Here is a 14,506-nt window from a genome sequence, read left to right as displayed (position 1 = left end):
ACAATGGGTGGGCGTGGTAAGCATCTTTCCTTCCTCTGTCTAGTCCCCAAATAACTCATGCATTTAGCTCTCTTCTTTGTCCAACTGTTTCTCCAGTGAGAGCCTTCAGAATAGGGGAGGAGCACTTTATTTTCTTGGCATTACTTTTTTTTTTTTTTTTGAAAACAATTTAAAGACAAGTATAATTCAGTTTGATGTTCTTATTTTTTTTTCTTGCTTGTAAAATGTTTGTTGTAAAAAACATTTGGAAAGCAACTAGGAAAGGAGGAAAATCTTTCTCCCAGTGGCAGTATTGTTATATGACTCGTAGTTCAGTGTAGTCTGATAGGCATTTTTCATCATGGTTGTCATGTTGTATTAGTTTATATTCTGTTATGTCTTCAACATTTTTTTCTCTTTTAAAAAATCGAGTTATTCACATACAATAAAATTAACCCCTTGAAAGCATACAGTTCGATGTTTTTAAGTATGCTCCGAAGGATGGAACCATGACCACTGTCTAATTCTGGAACATTTTTTTCATCCAAAAAGTAACCCCATAGCCATTAACGGTCATTGTCCTTCCTCCCTTCCAGCCTCTTCCCAGCCCCTGGCAACCACTAATCTACTTTCTGTTTCTATGGATTTGCCTCTTCTGGGTGGTCCATATAAACAAAATTATGAAATATGTGGCTTCTTTCACTTAGCCTAGTACTTTCAAGTTTCATCCACATTGTAGTATGTATGTCATTACTTTTTATGGCTGGATAATATTCCAGTGTATGCGTATGTCACATATTGTTTATCCATTGTTTATATTTCATTATAAGGACCCATAGAGCCCAGTAGCATAACTAATGCACAACTGAAGGAGTAATTCTTATGGGAAATATTTTTTATCGACATTGACTTTGAAACCAACTTATTTCTTTTCTATTTTCCTTTGTTTTTAAAATAAACTTTAAATAAGGACAGTGGGTAAAATGCCAGCATCTTGGACAGTCTGCCATCACTTGGATGTTTTTCACTTCATTTAGATAAATTACTTCTTAATTAGTGCCTTTACCCAGAGTCATGTTTGAATTGTAATTAGGCTTTTGAACTGCTGTCTTCTCTCCTTTCCTCTAGTAATTTGTAGCTGTTTAGAGAGATAATCCCTGCCTTTCTGCAAAAGGAGTAAGTTAGTGAGTTATTGAGACTGGTGTTTGCATCTAGGACTCCTTGGTCTTTGAATTTTTGGTTTAGGGGCTGAAGCCCGGAAAGATCAGGCAGTCACTGCTCTCCAAGCGCTATGCTTGCCCGAGACCTGTGGCATGTTGGGGGCAGGCCACAAAAGGCTTAGTGGTCAAGGTTTGGGGGATGTTGTAACTGAAGGGACTGAAGAAAAGACAGCAGATTAATAGCTTGAACTATGGAATGCCAAGTGGCAGTTAAAAAGAATGAGCTAGGTTTGTATTTACCAACATGCATTGGCCACCAAGAAGACAGATTAGGGGGAAAAGGAAGATGAGTAATGCCATATTAAGTTATTTAAAATCTGCCTCAGTTTATTCATCTGCAAAAATGGCCACATTAGGAGTAAAAAAGAAAGTATGTGTAAGATATTTAGAACAGTAATGTATTAGTTTTACAAAAATTAAATAAACAAAATATTCATCTTTAAAAAAAAAAACTTGAGCAAAAAAGTTCACATATATGTAAGATTTACCATTTTAAAGTGTGCAGTTCAGTGGGTCTTAGTATATTGACAAGGTTGTACAGCCATCACTACTAATTCCAGAACATTTGCATCACCCCCAAAAGAATCCCCCCACCTGTAAGTGCTCAGCATTCCCCCTCCCTCCATCCTGGCAACCACTAATCTCTCTGCTTTCTATTTCTATGGAGTCATCTATTCTGTCTGATAAATGGAACCATACAATATTGCACATTTATGTCTGGCTTATTTCCCTTAATGTTTTTGAGGTTCATCCACCCTGCAGTACGTATCGCTACTCCATTTTTTCTTGTGGCTGAATAATATTCCATTGTATGTGTATATGTGTATACTACATTTTGTTTATCCATTTTGGTTTCTTCTACCTTTTGGTGGTTGTGAATAATGCTGCTATGAACATAGGTGTTCAAATATCTCTTCAAACCTCTACTTTCAGTTCTTCTGGGTAGATACCCAGAGGTGAAATTATTGGATCATATGGAAATTCTATTTTTAATTTTTTAAAGGAACTGCCATATTGTTTTCCACAGAGGCAGCACTATTTTACACTCTTCCCAGTAGTGTGTGAGGGTTCTCATTTTTTCACATCCTTGCCAAGACCGGTTTCCTTTTTTTTTTTTTTTTTTTTTAAATTACAGCCATTCTAGCGGGTATAAAGCATTAGTTCTTTGTGGTTTTGACATGCATTTCCGTAATAACTAATGATCTTGAGCATCTTTTCATAGTTCTAAAAACATTTTGAGAGACCCACCAAACTGACAATGGTTTCTTTTAGGGTTTGAGGAAGTAACTAGTCTGGAGTCAAAAGGGACCCTAAATTTATATTATTTGGAGTGTTTTTATAGGTATTTCTGTGAGTAAAATACAGAACAGATTAATGCTGTTTAATACTTGCATCTGGTTTGAGGTATATAGAAATACAACATTTAGCACTTGGAACATGAGAGATGATAAAATCTTTGCCTGTCAAAGAATGATTTTGATCTTCCAGCGAAATAAGGATTGCACTGGTTTCAGTCTATCATTATATTTCATTTTAATTATATGGGGAAATGAGGCAACTTAGTTGACCAAGTGGTTAAGTGGGCTCTGAAATCTGACAGCTGGGGCTTAAATCGTTTCTCTGTCACTTAACTATCCAAATTCAAATAGTGTTAACTTCCCCATGCTGTAATTTACCCTTCTATAAAACGGAATGTTACCTCATGGGATCGTGTAGATTAACCGAGCTAAAATAGGTAAAACATTTGGGACAGTGCAGCTACTAGAAAGCAGCCAAAAGTATCGCCCATAGTTCACTCCTGAAAGGCCAGTGCAGTAGGAGAGGAGAGAGTGGCATTAGATGATGAGTGGGTCACACAGGGCCTTCAGGGCACTTGTTAGGGATTTTGGACCCTATCCCATATCCAAAGGGAAGCTCTTAGCGTTTACAGTAGAGTGCGAGCTGATTAGCTCAGCTTTTAAGAAGCAGTCTAGTCCAGCGCTGTCCAGTAGAAAGATAATGCAGGCCACTTTGTGGCTACTTAGTAGCCATGTAAAATATGTAAAAAAAAAAAGTAAAAATTAATTTCAATATTTTGCTAAACCCAGTATATCTAAAATGTTATAATTTTAACATGTAATCAGTTTTTTTTTAACTGAATCTTCTAAATCCAGTATATATTTTATACTTAAGCACATCTCAAATGTGGATTAGCAACATTTCAAGTGCCCAATGTCGCCAGGGGCTGTCATGCTTGAACAGTACCTGACTAGCTGTTATGAGAACAAGCAATTGCAAGCAAAAGTGAATATGGGCAGATGGCTTAGGAGTGTGTTGAGGTAGTCCAGAGAGAGCAACTGGCAGGTCCATAGCAGTATATAGGAAGTAGCAATGTGTAGGTGGACTTTTAATGATGAGCTTCAGGAAAACGAAGGTAAAATTAGCAAGGTTGAATGCAGGGTTTCCGACATCCATACATGGAAGCCAGTGTTACTTGCGATACGCCTGACAAATAATCACATCACTATGGTTAATAATCACTAGTCTAGTGGGAGAAGAAAGATCAGTGAAGAGATTATAAAACGACATTGCTTTTATTTCCAGGATTAGGTAAGCTCAGGTGCTATGGAAACGGGGTGCTTTATCCAGTCTTGAGAGTGTGACTAGAGCACAGGTGTGGGGAAGCATATAAAAGACGATGGCAGAGGTCGGCTGTACCAGAAACACTGATGACCTCCTACACCAGTTGTATTTTGGACAGTTTATCAGCATTTTGAAGTCGCTGAAGAATAGTAACTTCTGGCAGGAGAAGAGTCATGGGGTGGTGGGCTGGGGGCAAGGGTGCCAATTAGACCTTCAGTTCAGATAGTTCAGAGGTGATAGGACCGGAGCAGTGGTTATAAAGAATAAGTAAGTAATCAGAAGGTTTCTCTGCAGCGCATGAATTACTCCATGCCCATAGGGATCAGCCGAAATACAGCTATTTTTGTGGGGAGTGGAGGTGAGGCTGCTGTGGCAGAGAAATCTAATCCAATCATGTGTGAGGTACAAAAATAGGTTTTCAACCATCTTTATTTCAGTGTTCTGTGTATGAATAAATTAGGCTATAGGTTGAAGGGGGTGTGAAACAACTTGATGATGATGCTTTCATGAGTGCATATATAATGGCAAAACTGATCAAATTTTGTGCAGTTTATTGTACTTCTGTAATACTTCAAGGGTTTTAGAAAAACTAGGCCATTAGCTAGTATCATTGATCTTAGTTATTTTTAACAGTTTTATTGAGATATAGTTCATATACCATAGAATTCACCCATTTAAAGTATACAATTCAGTCGTTTTCAGTGTTCTACTTAAAAACCATCACCCATGCAATCCATCACCAGTCAATTTTAGAACATTTTCATTACCTCAGAAGGAAATGTTAGTTATCATCCTCCACCCTCCCACTTCACCAGCCCTATGCAACCACTGATTTACTTTCTGTTTCTATAGCGTTCCCTATTCTGGACATTTCACATGAACGGAATCCTGTAATCTGTATTCTTTTGTGACTGGCTTCTTTCATTTAGCATAATGTTTTCTGGGTTCATCTGTGTTGTAGTGTATATCAATACTTCATTCCTTTTTATGGCCAAATAATATTTCACTGTATGGCTATACCACATTTTGTTTACCCATTCATTAGGTGATGGGCAGTTAGATCGTTTTTGCTTTAGGCTCTTATGAATGATCTGATTCTTTACTGTTATGTTAAGGAAAGTGGTAATCTTTGTATTTATCATGTGATTCTTTCTTTGCTGTTTCTACATCTGGATGAACATTTTTTTTTAAAGTGCTGAAGATTTGAGATTTTTTTTTAAGTCTTAAATATATTTAAAAAGGGAATTCCGCCAAGACATTTCCTCTGAGGTTTTAATTTGCTTTGATCCTTTTCCCTTCCTGTTGGAATTTAAACTTATATAAGCCTGAGAAATGTTTTCTTTCTGGCTTGAGTAAAATAATTTCATTTAGGAATGAGAATTTTGGTCTATTAAGAGATTGTGAAAATGTTGGAAGTATGCACTGACTCTCTCTCTCTATATATATATGTATGTACGTGTGTGTGTGTGTGTGTGTGTGTGTGTGTGTGTGTGTGTGTATGTGCGTGTTTTTTTTTTTTTGGTTTGTTTTTACCTTTAAAACAAGGCTGTTTAAAAGAAACATTTGTGGTTGAGATAGACCAGAGAGATAGGAACTGAGAGGAGACAAAAGCCTGGGGGGCTGGTCGTTTATGTGACAGATAACAGAAACATTTGTCTCACCCTCCTAGTTTACTGCGGGATGAGTCAAAAGGGTAGAAGTTATCAACAGTAAGTTGTATTTATTCTTGGAGAGTTCATGGGTTGGAGTGGCATGATACAGTTGAGCAGTCTCACTTGACAAAACATATTCAGAGAAACACCTTCCAAACAGGTTAAAGGAAAACGGGTTACTTAGCATTGCTCAATCATCTGGAGTTTGGAAACACTTCTGGGACTTGGGAATCTGATTGGGCTACTGACAGTCCTCCCCTGCCATCTCTCAGTTATGATTCCCCCCAACCTTGTGCATAAAACTTTGAAGACCTCAAAGACCCATTGAAATCGATCCGTGGTGTCTAGGTAAAACCCCTTATGTTGTGTGGTTAACTTGTTCTCAGCTAGGTACCAAGATCAATGCTGGACCTATTTTTCTTTTAAGAATTATAGTTGTGTCTACGGCCATGCCCGATCCCGTCTGATCTCGGAAGCTAAGCAGAGTCAGGCCTGGTTAGTACTTGGATGGGAGACCACCTGGGAATACCGGGTGCTGTAGGCTTAAAAAATAAAGGATTGTAAGCCGACAAGGTCTTTGCAATCTGTGAATCCAATCAAGGGTTGCCTCACTTAAAAAAAAAAAAATTGTAATTTTTTTTTTGGTTTTAGAGTGAGGTTTACTGAGGTAAAATTTACAATTAAATTCACCATTTTTAGTGTATGTAATGTAGTTTCTAATTACTTTTCCAGAGATTTTACACACAGGATATTTGATAATCAGTAGCATTTATTATTACTTAGGAACAACTCTACAAGCAATTTTGTTTTGAACACATTAAACTTTATACAATATATGCAGTGAAAAATTTTATGTACATTTCCTCGATTTTTTTAAAGTGAAAAAATTTACTTGTATAATTTCTGTCTGTGTATATATATGTATGTATATATTTACATATAAATATGTGTGTCTATTTCTGTATACATAACTGTATATATAATTTATATATCACTTTGCCAGTGGGCCTTTTGGAGAACATTACTTTCATTAGCATTACTATTGCAGGTTTCGTCAACATTGTTTATAAATCATGGGTATTTAACTTTCGGAGTGTTTTCTTTGTAGTAGTAAAATTTAAGGTGATATAAGCTAATCTGTGTGGAGAGTAATGTATTTAATTATTGAACAAATTGCTTTTAAGAAGAATTAAGAACGATGTTCATTTACATTAACGTATTAAATTGACAGTTATCCCCTCCTTGCTGTACCCATCCTCCACCACCACTGTCTCCACCTCCAGCCCCTCGAGATATCCAAGTTGCTATAAAGCTCTAGTGTTAGAGTGACTTTCATTTGAGAGCTAAATTTTAAATGATAGCCGTACCTTACCTGCTGCTTTTATTACTGAAGATGAAATGAATTAAAATACCTTGTTGGAATTCTGTTAATTTACATAGGAAACATTTTTTGGTATTGAAAAATTTCGGTCGTAAAGCTATAAGTAGGTTGCTTCTTAAAAAAAAATTAAGGCATCACATGTCGCATATTACCTATTTGAATGGCATTATAGGATGTTTTCTATTTTGGGCCTTTATAAGATATGTCTATGATCAGCATTATATGCGTGGCAAATTCACTTCTAAAACAGGTGAGCCTTTTTGTAAGGGGATACTATTCCTAAGAAGCTACACTAGAATTTCCTCCCAAGAAGTGTTCACTTCACTTATGAACTATTTAAACATTGTTTTGTGCCTGTATATTTTAGGTGCTAGGAATAGTACAGTGAACAAAAAATTTCCATTTGCATGGATCATACATTCTAGTGGCTGAGACAAATGAAAGTTTATGTAATCAGTTAAGTGCTATGAATTAACAATTAAGCTTTACGATTTAACAGTAGCTATAGTTAGAGACAAAGATTAGTGTGCTGCTATTAATAGGCCTCACTCAAAGGAAATTCATGTCAAATCTTCACTGTGAAAATACATAACTACGTTCACAAATAGGGATTAACCTTACTTAAAATGGAAACAAAAAACTTATTCCCAGACAAACCTTGCTATGGATTTTAATTTGGAATCAGTAGACAAAAATAAAAGCCTGAAAGATACCACGTAAGATAAACATTTCTTTAGAAGGAATCGCTTAAAGTTTAGTAGGAAATTATCATAAAAATTTATTTAGTGTGTTTCTTAATGGTTTACTGTGTTCTGGAGGCCAGAACACATTCTCAAGGGACTGTCCTTCAAATTTTGCAATTAAATTGATGAACAAGTAAGTGGTTCACTATAAATTAATAGAAACTTGTTACAGTTCTCAGAAGCTAAGGACAGTTGAATTTGGTTTATGCCTATGAGACATACACCTGTAGTTTATACTAAAATAAAATTCAGTTACTGTTTAAAAGGCCTCTCATTAGACTAACATGTACAGTATAATAATGCAGCTATAGGAAAGATAGTAAAAACATGGGCTCAAATCGTATATTTTCCAACCCAGTGTTCACTTAGAAATGTTCACTTCTTTTTTATACTTTTTACTAAGTATTGCTATACCACTTAGGTTACTGTTTAAAGACTCCAGATAGAATATCAACTATGTTCTTCATTTTGCTAGCCTGCCTTGAGAGTACTCTGTTCTGATACACCCATTATAGCAGTAAAAGGAAGTTCTTTGAAAAGGAACAACTTAAAGATAAAACTTAACTTGGGCCCTTGTCTCGTGACTTTGTACACAAGAAGGAAGTGTGATGATGTGTTGGTGTATGTATGGGAAATTTATGCTTCTTTGTCCTGCAGCCTCAAGGACTAGGTGGCTGTGGCTTCGAACACTTTCCCGAGCTGCCTTACTTCTTGACTAGCCGTAGGAAATGAGCTTACAATCCGGGATCTTGGGATAGGCAGGGGAGAGAAGCCCACTGGGTACTCTCTATGGTGCCCTTCCTGTGCTTCTGTAGTTCCAAAATCCCAGTTAATTTTGGGGGCACTTTTGCATCACAGTTACTTTGTGATTTTCAAATATATTTCTGCCCTTGCTGATAACTTGGGAAACTGAAAATGTGTAATTTTCTCTCCCCCTCCTGATAGGTGCTGGATAGTTTACTAGTCCAGTATGGAGTGGTGGAAAGCTGTGAGCAAGGTACATGTCTTCTCAATTGCTTTCAAATTTGTAAAAGGAAGGAAGTGAAAAGAAAACTAACTTTTTTTTCCTCTTCCTTTTTCTCTTCCTCTAGTGAACACTGACTCGGAAACGGCAGTCGTAAATGTCACCTATTCCAGTAAGGACCAGGCTAGACAGTAAGTAGTTTGAAACTTTTTTTAATCTATATGTAATAACTAGGTTAACTATAGTGCTTATATTTTAGGCTGGTGGCTAGCAGAAATAAAACTTTATTTTGCAAAGTTTCACCCTGCAAATCTTTTAAAATTTGAATGTCTAGTAAGAATTTGCATTGGTTAAAGACATTGGTAAAAAAAAGTTTTTTTTACATTTTCAATATATCTTTAAGGCCAATAATAGAGTGATAGAGTATGAAGCTGAATTACATTCTGTTTGCAAAAAGCAATAGAATGGTGGGCCTGGTATCATCAAATTATATCAAGACTATTTTGTTCTTATTGGTATGATACATATGTTATCGTTATTTTACCCAAAGCTAGTAAGTTGATAACAACAGTGTTAAATGTTAAGCCTTCTTGCTCATTGATTTTTCTGATGATTACTATTGGCATTTAGGAGTGTGAGGACATTGAACCAAAGTAGTTTGCTTTTAGATTGGTGAAAAAAAATATATTCTAGTGCAATTGGAAGGCAAAAGTTCACAAATCAGAAAATCTCCCTTAGAAAAAGACAATTCTCTCGGCTTGGGAATGATCTAATGCACTGACTGAGCACTAGAGAGAGAAAACAAGGGTCCCACAAATACTGCTTTTGACAGCTTCTCTCAGAACACAAACACAGAAGAATGGCATGCAGAGTGCCCAGCAGCACAGTGCTTAGTGTCAGCCGACCGTTGGAAGTCTTAACCACTGCCAGATACGGTACAAGCAGGAACAGACTGTTTATCCTGTGTGGGAAAGGTGAATGCCCATGCTGGCTGACCCTGAGCCCTAACGGGAGAGGTGAAACCAGCTTCAGGACTGCGAATTGAGCAAGGTTACCAAAGACAGTACCCGCTCGTGGAGGAACTGTGAAAGAAAAGATAGGGCTGGGAAGGAGATGGAAATTTGCATAATGCGAATGGAACTTTATTTTTTAAATTGGTAATGTTCATATGGTTCAAAATTTAAAGGTCCAAAGATGTATATAGTGCAAATCTTACTCCCAGTATTGTTCCCTGGCTTTCCTGAAGATAACCATATGGAAGACAAATTTAGTTATTTTCCTTCCTTTTTACACAAATGGTACCATAACATTTGAGTGTTCTGTACATATATTTTTATAGTTGCATAGGGTTTGATTATATGGATATGGAATGACTTAGTCCCAAATTGGATGTTTAGGTTGTTTCAAGTCTTTCGCAGTTATAAACACTGTGGTGACTGTGGTGAATCTCTTTTTTGCATAGATCATTTTGCACGTGCGTGAGCATAGCTGTGGGTTACATTTCTAGATATAGATTTGCTGAGTCAAGATAACATGTGCCTTTTGTTAGATATTGGCAAGTTATCTTTCATAGTTATCTTTCATAGAGCTTGAAGAAGTTTAAATTCCCATCAGTACTGCGTGAGAGAGTCTGAGGGTTTTATCAAACTTTGCCAGTCTGGTAAGTGAAAAGTAGAATCCAATTGTGTTAATTTCATTTTTTTTCTCATGAGTAACAGGTATTCACTTTCTCATAAGTATTCATTTTTAATGAGACTTTTAAGATGTATAAAAATATTCTATTTTTCCTTGTTTGTAGCATTTGTTCATTTAAAAAAATTTAGTAGTTTATATAAGATTTTTGGACATCTTAGAAATTGTGGTATGAGTTGTAAAACTGATTTTTTTTTTTTTTACAAACGTTATTCCTCAACCATATCATGTAAGAGAAATAACAGGAAAATGTCAGGTTTTACACCCCACTTAGATTAGGGGGTGAAAGCGTGGACATTGAGAACACAGACTCTATTTATCGTACACGCTTTAGTCTCTACAAAGATCTGTGACGAATATTTGGTGGAGCTAACTCTGGTGGATGGAAAATATGGAATAACATGGTAAACCCTGGAATGTTTGGTGATTGTCAGAAGACTGTTCTAGTTGTCATATTTGAAAATTTCTATGAGGCTATCTAGGTATAGGGGAGAAATGCCTAATTTAGCAGTTGTTTTTATCATGTGAGAGAACGTATGTTGGAGGTGCAACCTACATAGTTTTGAAGAGACATAAAATGAACTTTAGTGGAGATAGGTTGACTTTTAGTGCCCCCTGCATTCCAAAGCATTAAGAGCACAAGCACAGGAAGAGGAGACAGTTACTGTTGAAAATAATACTAACCTGACAGCAAGCTGCATGCGGAGACATTTTAATTCTAAAAGTACTTTGTGGTGGTTGTGAGACATTGGCGGGCCCTATTGATCCCAAGGAGGGAGGAAAAAACAGTTAGGAACTTCAATAATTTCAGTAATTAGGTAACCTATATATATAGGGCATTTCAGTAAGAGAAATGTTTATCCTGTCTCTTATTCTAATAGTCCATCAGTTAACATTTATGTATGACCAAATATTGAGCAGAAGATGCCAATGAACAGTGGCAAAATCCTGTCCTCAAGGATGCTCCTCTGGGCGGTGATGGAGTATTTGGAGACGGATCGCCTTATTTTAGTTCTGCCCAAGTAGAGTTTTCTTATAAGAATACTGGGTTTTCTCTCCCTCAAGAATTACACAGGTCAAAGAGAATTAGAAAATAATTCCTTCTTATAAGAATATTGGGTTTTCTCTCCCTCAAGAATTACAAAGGTCAAAGAGAATTAGAAAATAATTCAGAGAAAGTGAATAGATTTAAAGAATGGAAGAATTTGTGATACAATGTTATGAAAATTTTCTACGGAAGTTTTCTAGTAAGTTTTTAAAAGAGAGAAGTGAAGTTCATTCTCATTCTGTGAGGAGAGTTAATTGTGTTTGAGAGGCATTGGATGTGGTGAGGAAAGCATGGTTTCTACCACAACCATGACCTCTAAGCTTTAGTTTTCTCAGCCACAAAATGAGGGTTGACGAGAAACAAATGTATTCAGGCATATAGGCATTTATAGAAAATAGTCTTATCAAATGTCCTGGCACACCAGCACCCAGTAAGTAGTAACTCTTGTTCGACCCACTGTTTCTGGGCTTCTTCCAGAGCAGCTTGAAGTAGCTTGAACTAGGCAAGGCTGGTCCCTCCAAGACCTGCTGCGCTGAATGCTGCAAGCCTATTCTCTGGGCTCTGCATGACTCTCTGCTGCTTCAGCTAACTTGGTGTGACTTCCTCAGGTCCTTTCCTTGGCAGGCCATCCAGAGCTTACATCGTTAAGTAATGAGGGTTGAGCAGATGTTCTCCGTTGACTTTTCTCCTTAGGATCTGTTACTTAGCATCTGCAGCTGGGATGTGCGTAGAACATGGAGGCTAAGAGGATCTATTCCATCCATTCCGTGGAATGGACTCTCTGCCACCACTTTTCTAGCTGTGACTCTGGTTAAGTTGATCTGTCTTAGTTCACACCTATCTGTAAAATGGGAATAATTACAGTTTGAAGTTCATGAGGCTGTTGAGAGAAGCTAACTTAATGCCTCCAAAATACTTACAATACCTAACAGGTAGTAAGAGCTCCAAAGTTAGCAGAAGACTGTTCTAGTTGTCATATTTGAAAACATTTTTTATTGCTGTTGATACTCTGTTCTTGTTCAGTATACCTCATTTCAGATAATAATTGGCCACTGATATTCAGGAATTAGGTACCTAGTTTAAAAGCATTGTGGCTGTCTCTCTGTGTTACTTAAAGCTGTATGAATGCCACTTTTAAGAAGATTGATTCCTTAATAAGGCTGTCTCTAAGAGACTTTAACATGGAAATTCCTGCCACCTTGTGGCTAAGAAAAATCAAAGGCTAAGAGTAAGTTTATTACTAGGAAATACATACATTTGTTTCGACCTTAAGTCTTGAATTATTAATTTATTAATAATAAAGAATAAAAATTATAAAAAAAATAAGTCATTAAAAAACAGAAGTATGTATTCAGTGTTTCTTCTTCCTTGGAGCAAGAAAGGCTTGGTTCTGTGGAACACCGATTTCCTTCCGGAGATGTTCAGGTAACATTGTCAAGGATAGATACCACTCATCGGAAGATTTGTAATGTGTGACAAAGAAATAACCCTTTAAAATTTGTAGGCATTCAGTTCTTAAACACTTTTCTTTAGGATACTTATTTCTGATGATTTATCTTTGATTAGGGAATCGGAATATATTTATATTTTGAACCCATCATTGCAGATCCTTCTGTATCTGTTTGAAGACTCTGTATGAGGTACACACAGATACGGTTAGAAGTGTTTGAAACTACTTGGCTAGTGGCTAAGGGGAGGAAAGTCACCCTTAAATTTTAATCATTATATAAATAGAAGATTTATTCTGGAAAAGGAAATAACAGATAAAGCAGTGAGACAAAGGCATTTCTTGCCATTTTACCATTCAGAGATAATCACTGTTAAATTTGCCATCAAGTTTTGTAGACTTTATCCCATGTGTCGTAACTTTTAAAATTACAAAGATTGTTCTGTAGAGTTTCGTGGATGGTCTTTCCATGAACTATATTTATACTGTTAGCTCTACATAGTATTTCATTCCTACCATAGTCTATGTATGTATCCAGTCCTCTACTGTGCATCTAGGTTGTTTGCAGTTTTTCTTTGAGAACGAGTTTAATTAATAAAGTCCTTTGTAGGTAAATATTTGGGCTTTGTCTAATAATTATTTCCTTAAGATACATTTCTGTAGTGATGTTACCAGGCTTTTGGTGATTATTGCTGAATTTTATGTTTTAACCTCTTATTCTTGGTACAAGCAGAAAAATGAATTGTATGACTTTTCAGTGATGGTTAAACCTCATTTTGTTAGGACCTATGTTTATGCAGCAATAAAGTCTGGGAATAAGAAAAAAGAAATTTTAGATGTGGGATTTTAGAGTTGAAAGGGATCATAAATCTGTGTTTTGTAGGTGAGGAACCAAACACCAAATGAGAAAATGACCTTTTCAAGGTTACATGGATACTTATTGTTCCAGCTGGGCTGGAATTCTGGTCTCTATAGTTCATCCTCCTTTTCACTACTAAGATCTGTATGTTTTACCCTTGGATAAGTTTAACTTCTCTGGGTCTCATTTCTTCTTTCTCTCCCTTATCCTTAAATAAACTGTTTATTCTCTCTTTCTCAAGTCCCTTTTGGCTATAAACTGTGAACTACGCCATAAACTTCTTACCAATACAGTTAAGTGCTACTAACAAAACTACTCATCTTCTGACTAACTCAAAATAGTGTCAGAGCAGAGTCAGGTAATGAAGGGAAATAGGATCCTGAGCAATACACTGGTTGGATAAACATCTTTGAGTTCTGTTGAACTGAATGCATGTGTTTGGAATAATCATGACAGTTGTTCATCTTATGTCTTTTTCCAATGTGTTATTTTCAATTGAGGTAGAACTGATATAACATTAGTTTCAGGTGTACAACATAATGATTTGATATTTGTATACATTGTGAAATATCCCCACAATAAGTCTAGTTAACATCTGTCACCTTATCATCATACATCTTATATATATTGTATGTTTGGTAAAAATACTATAATGTTTTCCCCATGGACTCAGCAAACCACCAGATGACATAGCTGAATATCAGACATTGTGCATAGAGAAAGGTTTTCGTGTTTGACTTAAAATTCAGAAACTCAGCCTCTTTAGTCATGAGGAAGCCATTGCTTGCAGTTCGGTTATTCCGTACTTTCTCAGCTATGTCCACATTGGGAGCATTGCGGTTTGAGGGGTTGGAAACTCTGCTCCTTTGGCACTTGGACAGTGGGACACGCATAGCGTG

At 36.5% G+C, this 14,506-nt stretch overlaps 1 protein-coding gene and 1 pseudogene across 1 annotated transcript in view; both read left to right on the top strand.

The window, feature by feature from the left end:
• IGF2BP3 (insulin like growth factor 2 mRNA binding protein 3) overlaps window positions 1-14,506 on the top strand; it is a 123,274-nt gene that overhangs the window by 65,820 nt on the left and 42,948 nt on the right. Inside the window, exons 4-5 of the mRNA XM_011361662.2 lie at window positions 8,543-8,594; window positions 8,689-8,752. Of these exons, the coding sequence (XP_011359964.1) occupies window positions 8,543-8,594; window positions 8,689-8,752 (116 nt within the window). The remainder of the gene's footprint in view (window positions 1-8,542; window positions 8,595-8,688; window positions 8,753-14,506) is intronic.
• LOC111740911 lies at window positions 5,901-6,017 on the top strand (annotated as a pseudogene).

This window comes from Pteropus vampyrus, unplaced genomic scaffold, assembly GCF_000151845.1.
Source record: "Pteropus vampyrus isolate Shadow unplaced genomic scaffold, Pvam_2.0 Scaffold69, whole genome shotgun sequence".
In the NCBI taxonomy this organism is placed as follows: Eukaryota; Metazoa; Chordata; class Mammalia; order Chiroptera; family Pteropodidae; genus Pteropus; species Pteropus vampyrus.
The sequence above is the reverse complement of the archived record's forward strand: the minus strand, read 5'-3'. Positions and strand labels throughout refer to the sequence as shown.